General features: G+C 41.3%; 1 protein-coding gene across 5 annotated transcripts in view; it reads left to right on the top strand.

Moving 5' to 3' along the window:
• Positions 1 to 3,292: 3,292 nt before the first annotated feature.
• Positions 3,293 to 18,269, top strand: part of HLCS (holocarboxylase synthetase) — a 124,099-nt gene continuing 109,122 nt past the window's right edge. The window contains exons 1-5 of one of the 5 annotated variants that reach the window (XM_080376255.1): positions 4,349 to 4,478; positions 5,089 to 5,205; positions 8,077 to 8,229; positions 13,754 to 13,916; positions 16,669 to 17,618. In XM_080376255.1, the coding sequence (XP_080232381.1) occupies positions 5,194 to 5,205; positions 8,077 to 8,229; positions 13,754 to 13,916; positions 16,669 to 17,618 (1,278 nt within the window). In that variant the 5' untranslated portion in view covers positions 4,349 to 4,478; positions 5,089 to 5,193. Of the gene's footprint in view, positions 4,479 to 4,693; positions 4,795 to 4,858; positions 5,009 to 5,088; positions 5,206 to 8,076; positions 8,230 to 13,753; positions 13,917 to 16,668; positions 17,619 to 18,269 lie in introns of those variants that run through there. The other 4 variants (XM_080376256.1, XM_080376253.1, XM_080376257.1 and 1 more) reach the window with 4 other exon arrangements.

The following is an 18,269-nucleotide window of genomic DNA, read 5'->3' as shown; positions in this document are numbered from 1 at the left end:
GTTTTAAACTCAAAAGCCAAAGCCATTAAATAAATGCTGTTCTGGGAAGCACTGACAATATGTAATAGAGGACTTACAGTCTAAATCTACTTCCTCCCTATTTTAAATACTGTGATATTTGTAAAGTTATAACTAGGTAAATAATACCATATCTCAAAGAAGAAAATATATGCACAGTTGCAATAACTTTAAACATTTATGTATCAAAATCAGTACCTTAGGATGAAGCATAGTGAATAATATTCAAATAACAAAATATATATTAAATAGCAGCATGGGTCCTGAGAAAAAATGGCAAACTTCTTAAGTAACCTAAATTGTAACTAAATATCTTGCTGAGTTACAGGCTTAAATACACATATATAATTTCAACAGCTTAGTTTTATTTAGACCTAATTTAACTTGATAGTTGAAAGAGAAGTGTGCATTACACAACTGATGTCTATAGTCCTGATCGTGCAATCAGATCCATATGTGGGGATAATTGATTTATACCTCTGGACAGAATCTGCCAACATGGATATTAGTGCAGGACTAAAGCCTAAACTACTAACATATAGCTCTCTGGAAGATGCAAAGTTACCCTCAATTAAATCTATTGATAAAGCCCTGCAAGACTGTAATTATTACAAAATTATTGAAAATATAAATTTAAAAATAAAGTTATAATGTAATCTAATATAAATACCTGTAACACTGTAGAAAAAATGTAAGCTAATATTACATTATTGTACTAATTAATCAAAGCACACAACTTTAACTGGTATTTTCATGGAAATCATTAGCTAAAATCAGGTTGCAGATCCGTGGAAAATGGTTTATTCCAGTAAAATAGAAGCAGCTGTAGCGCTGTATGATCTCTAGTTTCTAAAAATAAAAAACAAATGATGCAGCAGTTAGGCCAGTCATAGCTGCCTAATATTAAGAACTATATGCTTGATTTTAATACAAGGTGTTGTATTTGGTGAACACTTCACAGAATCAGAAAACAGATTCTGTTACAGTTGCTCATCCAATTTTCCCAGAAGCCAGGAATATTTTTCAGACTTCTGATACTACCTGAGAATAACTTTGACAGACTTTATTCTTACAGAGAGATGAGCCATAAGATAATTATTCTGTGTTAATTGGAAGAGGTTTTTTATCTTTTTGGGAAACATGTTTTACTCAGTTTTCTTGTGAAAGCACTTCTGCATTTGCAAGAATAGTGTTCTATATAAATTGATATAGTCAAGGAAGCAGGATAGCTCTACAACATGTATTGTTTTGAATAATATCTGGTATTAATCAATGTGGCATAGGCATTTGTAGCCACTAATAGCATGCAAAGTTCCTCAAAGAGAAATTGTTGGAAAAGCTTTTAGGGAACAGAGGGAGGAAGAAACCGAGCCATACACAAAGCACAGCAAGGCCAGTCTCATAATATTCCTTTCAAGTCAGAAAGAGACACTCATGTATGCTGAGGTTACATGGTAGAGTTGGCTCCCTGTTCCAAGTTGCCTCCTTTGAGGGCCCTCCCATATGGACTGTTAGAAGACCTAAGGGAGATCTACCCCCCACAGGCAGAAGCTGGTGTTTCTTTCCCATTGTGTGTGGGGGGGGTGTGAGGCATCAGATTCTCCAAGCTTGTGGGCAGATATACAAAATTTAGCCTACTCACTTTCTTCAAGGTTTTTCAAATTATTTTTAAACAATGTCGTATGTGTATGTGTGTGTGTGTGTTCAGCATCTTGCACCATTTTTCAGTAATCTTTTCTCTATGACAAAACCCCAGATGTTCTGGGAAGTCTGAGGGCTAATATTGCTCACGGTTTCTTTCCAAGGCTTCCTTCCACCCTCCTGTCAGGAGGAACTGATTGACATAGTTATTTTAAGAATACTTATTTTAGTAAATTTCCTGGTGTGTACAAGGCCTTGGCTTCACAATAATAAAAAAAGGATGTTTCCCAATCTAGAATTCTTAACATTTTAATCACGGCATGTCATGATGAAGTCCAAGCTATACTATAATAGAAACTAGAAAACCTACAGCAACTTTATGGCTTCAAATTATTCTAATTGAGACTATGCAAATATATGTAGAAACTTGCTTTAAAATGGTGACTGTTTCTGCCTGTATACTGTTCTGCTTTAGATTCCTTTGCATCGTGAAGTTTTGATTCAGTTTTCTCAGGTACTCATAAACTTTTCCAGGGTAAGGGAACCTTAAAAACAAAAAGGATCATAATATAGTTGTCTGCATTCAATGCCACTACAGGTTTAAGCAAATCATGTTCCTAATTGTGCAAAGATTATATAAACAGTTGTGTTTTGCTCTGAAGTTGTGTGTGCTCTGAAGGTCAGCAGTGCATGTGCTGTTGAATTGTTACAGGGAAAGTGGATTCCAAAGTTGAGAGCTTTCTTTTGAGGTTGTATACTTGGCTTGTTTTCTTTCTTTTGATGTGCCTGGGTAAGTATTTTGACTTCCTGCACAAGACAGTGGCACACAAAGGAACAGCGTATAATGCCAAGTTAGGACCACTGGAGACACTGTTCCTCTCTCTGTAGAATATGTACAGGATATAGCAGCAGCACAAGGCAAGTATATCTTAAGCTTGAGATGGAGAAGGAGAATTATTTAAATTATTTGACCCTCCAACTGAAACTGTCACCTGCTTCTGCCATACATTGTGGAAATCAAAATTATGTCAGTGATTCTTATTATTTTGGACAAGGTTCTGGTGTGGGTGCAGACTTATAGTAGTAAAATGTCTGTCATATGACTGGTAGTGTTTTTTTCATATTGATGCCTGCTCCAAAATGCACAGGGCCAATTTATTCCTTGTTTATCTGCAGTGCTATATGTTGTTGCTGGAGATCCACTTAGGAAATGGTTCTTTTAGAATACCTATTTTAGTAATTTTCAAGTGCATACAAGGCCTTGAGTTCATAACAATAAAAAAGAATGTAGCTTCACACCCTGTTCAGGAAACTAATGTCATGCATTGGTCAGCTGCAACTTTAATGTTGGTGTTGGCTTCTTCTAGCATTTTTGCCTTTTCCCCCCTTCTTTTTTCACTCACTTACTAAATACCTGTAGGATCAGACTGATACATGTGTTCATTACACAGAACTCGATGTTGTGACTACCTTATATAAAATACAGAAGTTATTTAATAACTTCCATGCACCAGAGGAGTAAAGGGTATCTTGTTAAGTCTGTTGCATCTTCTGTAGCAGCAAGCTGTGTTAGCAACATGTGGCACGTGCAAATCCTACAGTTTTATTCCCCCACAGGCTGCTCTTCACTCCAGCTTCAATTACCAGCCCCTCTAAGCCCTGACTTCATCCTTCTCGTTAGAGAACGGAACGAACGGGCTGAAATCAAATGCATCCGTTTGTGCCCGCTTTGCCCTCTGGCGGCTGTGCTGGAAGAGGTGTGGGACCTGGAGATTCTGTGCCGGAGGGGATAGCGCTCCGGTTGGATACCATGGGCAGTGTAGAGCCATGTCTGAGGAAGGTGAGGTCCTTCCCTGTTGCTGCACAAAACCAACCAACGAATACTTTGGCTCGCACTGTTTTGCCTACTGGATATATACTTCTCTGTCAGCCACCGCGGCAAGGTCAAATGCAGCTTCCGGGATAGCAAACCCATCCCTACAGTGGAAATGCAAGTTCAGCTCCCTGCATTGCATCGGCACTGCAGAAGGAACGGTGCACAGAGCTGGGGGGCTGCCCCACAACACTGAACTGCTGTGTTCACCCAAACCCATTGTCCATCAGGACAGTGTTGGCTTTGGAGAGCAGAAACTGTAGGATTCCCTGAGGAGCCGGGTCGTGGTGCCCAAGGCAGGAGGACACAAGCCGCTCTTCCTCACAGGCCAGCTGACACGGGGCGGGGCCCTCTCGGTGACTTTTTTTTATATGTTGCTTCAACGCAGGATTTTGTGCCTCCTGCAGCACCAGGTGCTCCTTCGCGTCAGCGCTGCCTGATCCAAGCACTCAGCCACCGCCGCTCGCTTCAGCGGGGCGCGAGGCCCCCCAGCAGCCGGCGCGCCGGGGGTTTAAAAGGGGCGTGGGGCCGAGGGCGCGATGCCGCCAGCCAATCAGAGCGGCCGGCCGGCTCGCCCAGCAGGCTCGCCCCTTTCTGTTTGGCCCGGGCGGGGCGGGGCCTCTCTCAGCGGGCGCTAGGCCGTTGGCGGCCGGTGGGAGGCCGGGCCGGCGGCGAGGCGGGGCGGGGCGGGGCGGGGGGCGCAGCGCAGCGCGCCATGCTGATTACGCTCTGCTACCTCTACCTATGGGCGCGCTGGAGGCCCTGCTCTGCCGCGGTCATCCGCCGCACTATGCGCCGCCTCCACCGATCCCGCTGCTCCTTCACCTTCTGCTGCTGCGCCGGCCCACCGGCGCCCCCGGCTCGGCAGCCGCGCTGGCAGGTGCCGCCCGAAGAGCGAGTCTGCCTCAGGATAGGGAACAAAGTCTTTTTCACGGACGAGACGCAGGTACCGCCCCGAGCCGTGGGGGCAGAGGCCTGGGAGGCGCTTCGCCCGGCCGCGCCCGGGGCCGCTCGGGCGGGAGAGCAGCCGTGCCGGCAACGGCCTCCCGTATCGCCGTGCCAAACGGCGAGCCGCCTTCCCTGCCGGGCGCCGTGCGGGCTGCGCGGCCGCAGGGGATGGGAGGGGGAGGGGGTGGGGGGCGGTGCGGGGCCTTCCCCGGCGGGGCTGCGGTGGCGGGGGGCTGAGGTCGCGGAGCCCGGCGCGGGGACGGAGCGGCGGTTGCGGGGCTCGGGGCTGCGCTTTCTCAGCCAGAGCGCGGCAGGTCAGTGGCGGGCAGGGGCTTGCGATTGACAGAATGCCTCGTGTGGGTCGCCGGGCCTGGCACCGCCCTGCTTGTCGGGGGGGGGGGGGGGCTTAGGCGAGACCAGGTAACTGCCTTGCAGAAGATCGCAGGACGGCGGAGTTGCCTCGCTTCACCGCGGTAGCTTGTTGGCTGAGGGAGCGTTTTCTGCTGTATGCCTGTGAGGTGCAGCTTTGTAAGTACAGCTGTAGGAGCGCTTGGCTAGGAGAGCCCGGTAGTATTTCCGTGTAGGTAACATGCTTTTATCACGCACAGGGCTTTAGTCTGAAAATGCGTGCCGTGTTTGTGCGTTCGAGGTTTGTGTCAGGGATTTAAAACGTGGCTGGGGTCTGGATTGAGCTGTTGGCTGCGGAGGACGGCATGCTTCTCCCGGTACGAAACCTGGTTTCAAGTGAGGAAAATGATACGAAAAACGCAAGTCTGTGAAAATCACTTTTTTGGAAATGGACGGTGAGAGCGGAGGGTGCGGTGAGGCTGTGGCAGCCGGTGACGGTGCAGAAATATCGCGTCGGAACGAGTTTCGCTTGCCATCGCATGAAGTAAAACTGAAAGCAAGCTTGCGTTGGGCTTTCAAGTCTGGAAGTGCAACTCCTCTGGCACTCCCCCCAGATCGTCTGAAGTATTCAAATGAATGTTGGATTTGTCTAAACTTGTCACTAAATACCAGAATTCCTGTGGATAAGGGTCTCTCTGATCTCTCCTTTTTGCTGATGTTTGTATGTGCGTTTGTGGAAATTTTTTCAGTTGGTACCCATTTTACTTAAATGGGCATTACTGAAATGTATTTATGAAGCATGTTGCTGGCAAAGTACTGCTCTTCAAGAAGCAGAGAAGCTTTTTATAAATTCAGTGGGTAAAGAGGATGTTTTCAGTGCAGTGAAAATAAGATCACAAGTGCTAATGGAGTTTGTTAAAAAATGGTCTTTTTGCTATCTAATGAGCAGGTTATTTCATGCTTAAAGCGATGGTGACAATCTGAGAATCTCTCACGGAAAAGTTAAATACTGAATTCACGTTTCAATAAAGCTCTTAAAAACAAAGCCATGTAATTGTCCATAGGTTTAGAGGAGTTGTTCTGCCTCAATTGCCCTGACTTTTTGTTTTGTAAATCATATTTCAACTAATTTATGCTGTTCTTTGCTCCACTTCTGCTCATTTCTGAAATAGCTTGTCCTTGGTTCTTGCACAGTAAGCACATATTTTTCTGTCTGCAATGTAATTCACACAGACTGACTTTATAAGCTTGACCGTTTGTGTTTACTGGGAGTTGGCAAGCCCTCTAGGGAACTGGAGTTTGGCTTGAAGTTTGGTGTAAAGTCAGTGCTGTATTCAAATAGTATTTGTCTCTTAAAAATAGATATTGAAAATTACCAGTTGCATTTGATTCTGAGAATCCATGTGGAAGATGCCTGCCACACTGCACCTTGGTAATGTGGCATGTAAGGGCTCCAGCCTGGCTGCTTTAATTAAAGATAGAGGCAGCATCACCGTGAAGCTCTCTACATAGTCTGTGAACACCTGTGAAGAGAAAAAGGTTAACTAGCTGCTTTGCTTTCGGAGTAAATTTAACTGCCACTGGAGTATAACCAGTACATTCCTTAAGATAAGATACCAGCAAGTCATAAATCGTAACCTGTGAAGTGTTTTTGTTTGATCTTTAATCAAATTGGATGCTTAAGATAATACAAAGTTGCATGACTTCAGTTCACTTTCCTGTGGAAGGTAGCAGTGTTTTACTCTTGCAGCTTCTGTGCTCGGTGAAGCTGATTGAATTGGCAAGCTATCCCCACAGGCTTAATATTGTGTGGTTTCATTTTAGATGTGGAGTGATATACAAATTTAGTGTGCTGCAGGGAAATTCCCTTATGTTTCCACATATAAATACTGAAGGTGTGCAAAGCATGTGTTTCTAGTATAGTAGTAGCAAAGTAATCTATTTCTAATGTTTGCCACTTTTAAAATATGGCAGAAAAATGAAGTTCAAATCAATAGCTACGTAAAAATTGATGTATATATAGTACAGGAACATATTATGTGTTTGGAAACTTCGAGGTTCTTAAAACTGTTCTTCAGTCTATTGATTCCAGCTTCTGAACTTTATTTGCTCCTTTGTGAAGGCAAGAGAAGGAACCGTTTTTATATTTTAATGATGGAAGCATTTGTCCAATGACCTGATATGTGGATAGACTATCTAACAGACAAATATATTTTGAATGAGTAATATCTCTAACTCTAAACTTATTATATAGTCTAATCTAACTCTAAACTCAGTTATATACTGAAAAAGTAATTTTGGTGCAAATGCCTGAGGACTTAATTTATTTTTATTAACCCGCTCCTTTTATTTGAAATGTTCTTTTAAAGATTTTTCAAATAACTTTTTAAAGAATTTGTCCTGAGGTTGCACATGTCCACAAAATACAACTGTCTTTCATATAACTAGCTTTACAAAGGAAGTCTGGAAACTTTGTAAATTTGTAAAACTTTGTTTAAAAGCAAACCCCAAAAAACTCCAAACCCCACACTTCTAAAAATTAGACCTGGGTACTGTATAGTTTTTGGGTCATTTGTGGCTCGCAGGTTGGTTGGTCTTTTAGGCAGATGGGTATAGAGACAGCATATATGACATAGCAGTGGGATTAAGTTTCCTGGAGGACTGTTACCTAAGCAGAATTAATGCCGCCTGGACTACTGTGCAGTTAGAGGGGCTTTAGTGTCTGACCAGGTAGGTTGTGTGTTGTGACTGCGTTCTCAGCCGCTGCCCAATAGCAGGCAGTGCCCTTCAGCCACCAGGAGTGAGGCAGCAGGGCCATGGGTTTGTGTGGTTAGGGGAGAAGAGGGAAGGAACAGGCGGGGTGAGCTGCGGTGTCAATGAGAGTAGGGGATCGTGTTGAGTGAGGGGTGTTTCTAGTAGCAAATGGCCCACAACAGTCACAGTGCCAGTGGCACAGTGGTCTTGTGGCCCACTTACTTTTGCACTCTTCCTGTAAAGCTGAAAGGTGGAGTGTGACTTGGCTTAAAAGCTTGGCTTGTCGCTTTTAGTTTTACTTTTGATGTGTTCCTGCCTTATGGTTTAGAGCTTTGCCCATTTTTTTTTAACTCATGGAGGAGTGTGAAATTGTAGACACCCCTCATGTAAGGCTGAAGGGTTAGATTTTAATTTAGGCTGGGCATAATTTAAAAATTAATTGTAAAATCAGATCGTTGCTATACAGACTTATTTTTCTTTCCTGTTTCTTTCAGTTTCTTGATGACTTAAACAGATGGAGTCTACTTCTTATTTCTCCTTTTATTTATCCTGATAAGTTGTTTAAAGAAGAACATATAGCTTTTGTGACAGAAAGCACTTCAGCTCAGACAGATAACTTGCAGAAGGTACCTGGCTCTTCAAAAGGGGTAAGTAGTTCTCTTTGTTGCTTGCATAGAAAGTAGTACAGATGGGTCATTTGGTGAGTATAAACCTAAAACGCTTGAAGGAAAAAGAAAAATCAATGGCAGATAGATTTTGTATGTTTATAATGTTATTGGGAATAAAAAGGTAATCTCTTCATTAAAATGAATCACTGTTAATACACTAGTTCTATTTTATGCTTCAAATAGACCCATAGACATTTTACTGAGGGTTTCTTTTTTAGTAGCATGCTTCTCTGGCTGTAGATGGGAACTGCAGAATTCCGTCATGACTTTGGGTAAGGCATGTATGGTTAGTTATGCTGAATAGGAAAAAAGCTGCTTGAGAGCTGTCTTACTAAGGCAGATCAGAAATCCATTTACCTCTGTATCCTGTCTCTGAAATGAAACAAATGCCTCAGTAAGAATATACAAAGCAAGCATATGTTACAATTTCCAATATGCTCTTCAAACCTCCAACCAAGTGCTTGTGAAAAGTTGTAATTGAAATAGAAGCCTCTCTTGGAAGCTTCCTTTCACTGTGATTTCTAAGTGCAAGTTAGTGTTATGCGTTTGGATTATTATGTCAGTCTGCAGAAGTAAGGCCAAAATCAAGCTTGTAATCTCTTTGCTTTTATATAAAATGCAGTGGGAGAGTGGCAGTATGTCTTCGTTTGAATTTTATAAGTTGTTTGCTTTTTAATGTGTAATACTTTCAATGTGGTTTTGAGGCATCAAAAGATATAAATTAAACAGGTACTGAAATCCTTATGGCAAGCATAGTTACCAAATATTCATGTCCTAGATGCTTAATAATCTAAAAAGTACCTTCTCCACTGCTATATTGAAAATACAAAGATGTGGCTATAGAAGATTATGTTCTTCTTAAACTTGTATTACTGAATATATAATATCTGTAAACAAATTATGCATAAAAATAGTATCCAGACCCTGTCCAAACTTACTATGAACTTGAGATAATGTCTGTCTCCCCCCTGCATTTGGTTGGTTTTATAACTTTTTTCTCTCATGAGGAATAGCTTACTGCCTGGACGTCTCAACTTGGATGCAGGTCTGAAGCGGACAAAGGTTGTAACCCAAAGCAAAACGTAAACTTACCTTGCAGGGAGGAAAAATCTTCCAGGCGGTATGGGTTGTCCTGGTTCCTTCCTAAGGCAGTCATTTGTTGGGTGTGCTGTATGCTTTCCTAAGTGAAGAGGATAGACTGAACCTGGAAAGGAGAAATAGAAAGACATGCATGCTAGGATATCTCTGGGTAGGCAGTAATAAAGACATCTGGCCTGGTTGTTTAGGTACCATAAAATCGACAGAGCCCTGCAGTTAAACAGACTATGCCACAAGCTAGGATTGTTACATGGGGGCAGTCATAAGGTGTCTTCCTGAATGGCCCCGGCTTAGCACCCTAAAGGGTCATCCTTGCTTTCTGGCATCAGTTTTCAGGCTCCTTCTTGGGGTTAAAGGAAACCTGTCACATAGACAGATGGTTGCAGCCTGTCTGTTTCCCTGCATGAGGAACATGTATTTTCCAGGCTACTTGTTCTGAGAGATTATCAAGGATTCTTCTGCTGGAGTGAGCATTGAGAGCAGAGTGGTGGGTAACTAGACTTACCTAACTTGAGTGCAGGAACAGAAGGACAAATTGGGAATAGGCACAATTCCAAATTTATGCCTGCAATCAAATTTTTAGTACTTTGACCCTCCATGGAGGTGTCTCAATTCTAGAACAGAGCATGTTTTTGGAGCATGTTAGTCTTTGCCCTCTAGAGGAATGATATCCAGATGAAGTGCTGCCTCAGGCAAAGTTATTGTCTCCATGAAGCTCAGAGTGTGAGGACTGGAGGTACCTAAAGCTTGTTGAGAACTCTGAGACCCTTTCAGCTGAAGTCTTCTGAGCCTGCTTCCACTGGCCTCATGTTGCCTTGGCGCACACAGGAAGTAGTCACATCTGCTGGTTTATAAATATTTTTGTTGCCTTTGATATAAGACTCTGGAATCCATCCAAGTGGACCCTGCTTCTGGGAGATAAACTAGATAGGTTACCTATCTTTTGTGCTTTTGTGCTTTCTACGTTGTCTGAGTGCACCTGGGGAGTGCTGGGCCAACTCAGACAGAAGGCTGAGGGAGGATTTTTTTTTTTTTTTACTTTTTGTAGCAGAGAGGTTCACAAAAACATCTGCGTTGAAGCTCTACTTTGTTGTTTTTTTGGGGTTTGTTGTTTTTTCATCTTGTTGGTTTTGTTTGGATTTTCTTTAGAATGGAAAATGTTTGCATTTCATGTAGACAATAATTAATTTGATGCAGGAAGCTCAAAAGTGATAGTCCAGGCAAAAGAAAACTAAAGAGGAAAAGGACTGCTGTTTTATTTTGTTTATTGTTCTTCTGTGTACATGTCACTTTCAATGAAGTGCTCTTAATTCTGCTACCTCTGGCAGCCAGCTGTTGACATAGATGGGCTCTAAGAACAGATTGCTCCTGTGACCTACAAGAATTTATAGACAGAAAAGCCATTCTTTGTAGGGCTATCAGTGATCTGTGACTGGTGACAAATTGAGGTGGACCCAGAAAGCAGGAGTCTAAATAATTCCTCATCTCTTGCTAAGAGCTGGCCTTTCATGTGGTATTGTGACAGAATTTTGATGATTTCTAGTCATAGCAGGAAAGCCTGGCCTGTTTCAAAATATTCTCTGAGGATTTTTGTTCTGTGTGAAGCAAATGGATTGTTGTGTGAGCAGGATTACAGGTCATATGTCTTGGCAACAGCCTTACTTTGTGAGATTCTTTTGTGTATTCACTTTATTTGCACTAGATAGCAATAACTACTTTTTACTTATTAGCATGCCTAATGTTTTACTTGGTGCCATTAAAAAAAGCTCAAGGGCATCAGTGTATCTTCCTCACAGTTTCCAGGTGATGTGTGGGTGTTACCTGCTTGTGCCTGTTCTCTGGGTAAGAAAGGACATCAAAATATGGTGTGAGTCTCTTACTTCCAACACAGAGAGTAGCCCAGTCATGTGGTGAGGAAAATAGTGAAAGAAGCTGGTATCATGTATCATAAATCTCTGTCATGTTTGTCACTGGTGATCATGAATTGTCAACAGCAGCAACCCCTTAAGAGTTCTATACCTTATGACTACAACTGGAGACTTCCATTCCACCTGTGGATGTTTTACCAATAGACTAAACACTGCTGGGAATTCCTTCCATCTGTGAAGTGATGGTGTTGTCCAGGCCATCACTCAAGACAGTTGGTGAGGACAATTTGGGCTGACTTGGTCACAGACTGCCGCGGTGACAGTGAGGTGAAGTCTGACTGATGCTCCAATTACAATGATTCAAATCTATCGAAGTCTGGTATAGTTATCTTCCAGAAGGAGACTTTGTATCCTGTAACTTCTGAGCTGGTATTTCTTTGTAGTACAATTATGGAGGTGACCTTTCAGAAGTCCTGGAGGTAGAAACTCACTGTCGTTGATTCTGCTAGTGAGTAGTTGCTATGTCCAGGAGTTTAGGACCCGAGTGATACATCTGTCATGAATTTGAGGGCTGGCTCTCACAAACTGTTCTGGTGTGGCTGCTTTGAAGCTGTTACTTGCTCTTACGTTACAGAGTTGGGAGTTTACCCTTAAGTTAAGGCATGCAGCTGATCTTGTGGTAAACACCAACACACTGCCCACAGGCAGCTATCTGCGTCTCTTTTTGAAACTGAATTTGTTCACTGAGGGTTAGTATATGTGATGTATCAGAAGATATCCAGCCAGTTGTCAGCTGTCCAAAGGCCACCAACATAAGGGTGGGCTGTATGGTCTCATTTAGGTTGCACTAGTTGTAAGCTGTCTTTGGGAAAGGCTTAGAAAGGAGATGCAACCATTAAGGTTGTGTGAAATCTCAGTTTCTTCTTTCTTCTTGTTCCCTTGGGAAACACTGTAAAGTCAAAAGTGGGAAATATATTATTTTGGATATTATGTAAACACTTAAATGCAGTAGGTAAGAAGGTAAATGTAGTTGGTAGTCTAATTATGAACAAGTGAAATATCCAAAAGCTCACCCTCATTTTGTGTATTCAAAAGAAGTGGTTTTTCTTACTGAGTTTAATCAGTGTGTCATCTTGTGTGTAGTGATAAAAGGGTGAACTTCATGGAGGTGGTTTGGTGGTGATGGCACCAAAGTGCTGGACTTGCTATGTGGGGATTGCACTTTGTTTCCCAGTATTTGGAACATATTACATGGTGAAGGCTAATTTTATTTTTAGGTCATGAAAACAGGTGATGCTTTGTTGTCTTTAAATACACCTTCACACGAGAACAATTGGTTTGTGTATCCTATAAAGCATAAAGGCTGTCATGCCGTTCACACAATTTTTACTGAAATTGGGTACCTTCGCTTTTGCTTTCAGAATTGACTCTTAAATCACTGCTTGTTAATTATCTGAATATTGTTGTTTTACAAACATAAAGTTTAAAAGAGGTCATTTTCAGTTATGAGTCAGCAGACGGATCTGTAGTCGTTTATTATTGTGCCCACCTTTCAGAAGGAAATGAAAGCTCATTCATTTTTCCTCCACTTGTGGCTTTTATAGTTAAACTTCAGACTTGTTCTCCAGGGTGGTGCAGCTGTGTAGTTTGGGTTTAACAAACCTTCCTGAAGAAAACAAATCCTGGTGTGTCACTTTCACAATGCTTAATTTCTGGAGAACAGAATTTTTGATAATTGTAGATAAACAGCTTGAATTTACGGTGTTTAGTTAATGCTTCTGATAGTTGATGTGAACTTTTATTAAACCCTAGTAGTTTGCTTCTGCTCTTTTTATGAGCATTCTTTTTAGAATTCGTGCTGAAAACCATGCCTTGGAAATAATTACAGATATAATTTTACATACAGAATGTGGTAATACTCTTGCCATTTTGTGTGTTAACTTGAAGCTTTTATAGCCTTGATCTTTGGGGAAGGTGTATATGTATTCCCAGTTTCCTATCAAGACTTAGTATGGATGTTGCTTTGTTTACTTCTCTCAGGACTGAATCTTGCAGCAGGTATTGCTTGCTGCATAACCCTTCTTCGGTAGGTTCTTTTGGTTGTAATCAGTCTCATTGACCTTTGTAGTCATGAACGGTGCACTTTTATGTGAAAGGAACTGTCAGCTGAAAGCCTTCTCTAGTTGAGATGTGTTGTCTCATGCTACTATTGAATGTAGTGGTTGTTTTAAACACATCAGGCATCCCAGAAATAAGTCTTAAAAGTGATTCTGCCATTTTAGTATTGTATACTCCTAGTAGCTACACTTTTTATGTAAGTACTTTCTTTAAAATTACGCCTAGTCCTTGGGTTTGCCAATTGTGCCATTTTGGTTTGATAATGTCCCTCTGTTGGCTCTGCCTGCTATTTTGCTGCTTTTTTAACAGCAGAATCCTTCAGAAAGGAAGGGCAGTTTTTATTTGCAGTTCATCTTGCAGACTTGATATTTTTCTGTAACCTTTTCAAACTGGAAAAACATGCATATGCTTTATTCTAGATTGTGAAGTGGTCAGACTATTGTTCACCGTTGGCCTATAAACCTGGTGAGCCTTATAAGTTAATTGCTGTAGCAAGTGTAGATAATTTCAGTAACCTTGGAATAGCGTTCATGGAAGACAGGCTTCAAATGGATAACGGAATGGTGCCACACAAGATTGTTTGTAAGTATCTTCACCAATTGTTTTTAATGGTAGAACTTGTTTATTTCATGGTTATTTTAGGAGTGTGCATATAGTCTTTATAACTACATAAACCCCCATGTTTTTATTTTGGCACGATGTTTTCTTCCTGTTGCTATTTTAGGCATTGATCACTCTGTAGCACTGCTGTATTTTATACTGAATACGGTCAAATATAGAGATTCCTGAAAAGTTAGACCACTTTTTGAGTGAGCTCAAAGAGTGAAGTCACAGAAGGTCTTACAAATGCAACATCAGAAATAGCAGAAAAAACGGATCAAGAGATTTTTTGGAGTAAACCCCACTTTTCAATGCCTCATAAGCTACTGCCAGTAATTAACCTTAGTATGATGAGATCTGAGTACTCAAGTTGGTGTTAACCTTTTGCAAATGCACGAATGTGTTAATGTCACAAATGTGAATTTAGAAAATACTGTTTCTGTCAGTCTTACCTGTTAGATTAACTAATCTATTTGGAAGAAAAAAAAAAGTACAGAAAGTTTTAGGCAAATGTTCTCTTTTTTTCAGATTTGAAATAAGTGTATTCAAAGCTAAACATAAGCTGAGAGCAATTGCTCTAAGTCTAGCATCTTAATCTTTAGATCACTGGGAGAAAAGCTCATGGGTGCTTTCTAAACAGGGAGAAGGATAACTAGGGGAAGGAGGATGGTGTCATTGCTACTTGAATTCTGAATTTTTGGTGGATGGTTTATTTCTTTAGGGAGCATTTTTAATGATACCAACACTATGAACCATTGTGTCCTCATTAGTTTAATAGTTTCACCTAAGGCAGGGAGGGAGTTCGTGGCTAATTCCAGGGAGAGGAGAAGGAAATACCATGGTTGCACTTGTAACACCATTCTTAAATAGAATTGTTGTCTGGGTTGTGGGAAGTCCAAGCTGCACCTCCCTTTGCTGCATGAGATTTAAATTTCTTTTTTCCAGCACTGTTGTAGAAGTGCCATAATATGGAGTCTGTATTGTATTGTAGAGTAGTGGGCTCTCAGGGGGTAGAGCCACACTTGTTCAGCAATAGTTTCACTTCTTCCTGCCTATTTGTGTCTTCTCAGCTGTAATCTTCTCCCCCCCACCCCCAAAAAAATATGGGGGGGGGGGGGGGCAGGCAGGTTGGGTTTTTTGTTTTGGTGTGTGTGTAGTATGTGTATGTGGGTGTATTTGGCTGTGGTGTTTTTTATTTGCTTGGTTGGGGTTTTTTTATGTAGATCATAGTGTATTGGCAGAAGTCAGGGAAGGCCAAAACTGAGAACAGCTACCTGGGGTGCAAGAGGATAGGAATATGCTCATGAATATATCTGATGTGACAATGTGAAACTGTCTCTTGATGCTGTTCTGCAAAAACATTCATGCAAGGAGGGAATGGAAACTGAAAGAAATCCCCAGTCATTTACTTCTCAGAATATTTTCTGGCTCATTTTGCTTCAGGTGCTTTGTACATGCTAGAACTGTTCTAGGAGAGCAGGCTGATGGAGGCTGTTGATGAAATCACATATAGGCTGGTAGCTGTGAAATTCTAGGATGAAGAAATCTTGCTTCAGATTACTGCTCCAAACTAGGCAAAGGGGCTGATAGAAGTGCTGTTAAATGAAGAAAGTGACTGAATTTGGATCTGGTGTATTGTGTGTCAGCTGGCTATTTTGTTAATGAAGTTTCTTGCTGATTTCTTCAAGAAATCAGAAACAAAAACATACTAAGTTTATTTGGCCTTATGGAAGTGGGGAGGGATTCAATAAAATTTTGCAGACTTTGATTTGAAATATTTTCATGGCTCAGAAGCTGAAAAAAGAATTGAGAGTTGGTTTTTTTTTTTTCTCCTCTTCCGTATTTAGTTTGCCCTGCAAGTTTCACATTGACAATAATTATCTTTGCTCTTCTTTTCTCACTTGTATTTGCCAGAATTTTTTTATCTTTGCATTTCCATCCTTTTTTGGGGGTAGAAAGGTGAAGGTTTGACAATTTTTTCTGTTTGCTAGTTCCTTCAGATTCTTAGCTCCCAAGTTTTGCTGTTGGTCAGCATGTCTCCCTTTCTGCAGACTGAAAGCAGTTCAGATTTTTTTTTTACTCCCTTTTACTTGTGCCAAACTTTTTATTTGCAGCCTTCAGCAATGCAAGAGACATGGTTCAATGTCTGCATCTTACCCAATATCATCACTTTATTAGCTTATTTCAAAATAGCAGCAAGCTATTTTCCACCCTACCCTCCTTAAGAGACCAGTATTTTTCCAAAGGTAAGGCAGATTTCCCTGTTTCATTTTGTCCTTTGCTGAGGACAGAGAGACAGGCAAAATAACACGCTGACAAGGTGATGCATTTATGAGAACTTCCTCACCTTCCCACCCATAGACACTTGTTCTGTTAAGAGCAGATCTGCATTGTGTATAGTAGTGGTCATGTTTTACTTTTGTACAAATATTTTTGCACTCCCGATAAATGTTAGTTTGTTTAAATGTGCCCTGTAAATACTGAGTGTTGTGCTCTCAGTCAGACTTTCCTGAAACAGAGTAATTTGAGTAAATGACTTGTTTTGAGTCCAAATGCATTATGTTCTTGGGAGGAGGGTGGTGTTCAGGATTTGGTGTGTCAAACAAGTGAAATTCATGCTATTATAGATATGTACTGAAATTAAATATAAATCTCTTTGTGGTAGTGAATATTCATTATAGCTCTTTCAATATAATTTTTATAACCCCTTTGTCATGTTCTTTACCTCTTCTAGCTGTCCATTTACAGGAATCTACTCTGAAGGAGTTGGCGCAAGTGACACCATCTGTAAAAGAGCAAATTGTAAGCAGTACACAAATGGATGAAGTGACTCCTGCTGCTACTTTTGGGACAACTGTTAAATCAGGATTAGGAGTAGCTGAGTCTGCAGGACAAAGTGAAGAGGAGAAATCCAAGCTAGAGAAAGAAAGTGAACATGAAGATGAATCCAGCAGTCTATCTGACAAAGAGAGAGGTGCTGCAGACCATCATCACTTGCATCTTTCCAGCTGTCGTGAATGCCTGCAACTTGAAAACAGTACTATTGAATCTGTCAGATTTGCCTCTGCAGAAAACATTCCAGAACTTTCTGGTGATTACAGTAGCAAACTGGAAGAGAAGAATGATGACTGTCTAGCAAGTGGAGTAAAGAGAGTAAACCTTGCTGGAAAGCCCCCTAATGTATTGATTTATCTTGGTTCTGAAACTGCAAAAGTGGAATTTGAGCAGGTAAAATCAGTCCTTCAGGAATGCATTGACGCTGACAGATACACCATCTACCAGCTGCGTGAGGAACAAGTTCTGAAAGCTCCATGGATTGATAATTCACGGCTGTTGATCATTGCCACAGAGAAGCCTATTTCTGAGGAGAACCACAAACAATTTATGAAGTTTTTATCTGCAGGTGGAAAGATTCTAGGGTTTTCTTCATCTTTTACTTTTGACGGCATAGAAATAAAGAGAAAAAACAAACTGAGGAAGACTGTGCATGAATTAATGTTCTCTAAAATGGACAGCACTGAAATTAAGTTAAATCTTTTGGTCAGTGGCTGTATTTTTGAGGAAGTGATGAAGGAAGATACCAGCAAAGTGAAGATATTGAGTCGATTAAATAATACTGATAAAGATACAGTTATGGTTCATCTGACTTACGGAGACAGTGGAGGAGAAGCCATTCTTTCTCAGGTACTGTGTATGCAGAAGCATTAATTTGCTTATTGCCACATCATGTTGTGGTATGCTAAAAAAGTTCACTTGTTTCTATTCTATGCTCTCAGATGTTTGTCAAGGGGAGGTATAGATGGATGTCTCTGTGAATGCAGGAGGACTCTGAATGCAGAATGGTTTTCACTTGATCCTCAGGAAGCTTAAAGAATGGTAGAGAATGTTACTGCTGTTCCATTTCCTTGTTTTCACTGTGTAGCCACGCACATGTAGATCATACAAGATCACAGTGGGTGGTAGAGGAGAGAGCAGATAGGCATAGTAAGGAAGCATCTTCAGGAGCAGAGCTATCCTTTTCTGCCTGCTAGAAGTTGCACAGTGGTACAGCTGTGCATTTTGCAGACTTTTGGAGGTGGGAACAGCAAGAGCCAAGTCATTGGTGGACTTGGGGTGAAAGCTTGTACTGGGCAAGATTAAAAAAAAAAAAGAAAAATCCTTTAAAAAACTGTGAGCTATGGTGAAGCAGAGAGTCAGCAGAGGATGTAAAATAAGCCTTGCAAGAAACTTGAGAGACGTCTCCTCTTAAACTTTAAGGTTAAGGTAGCCAGGACTTAAATCTGACTAGTGAATGGGAGTCCCAGCCTCTATTACTTGTCATGTCATGTCTAGAAA

The sequence above is a fragment of the Falco punctatus genome (assembly GCF_963210335.1).
Source record: "Falco punctatus genome assembly, chromosome: 2".
Taxonomy (NCBI): domain Eukaryota; kingdom Metazoa; phylum Chordata; class Aves; order Falconiformes; family Falconidae; genus Falco; species Falco punctatus.
This window is presented reverse-complemented; position numbering and strand designations above follow the sequence as displayed.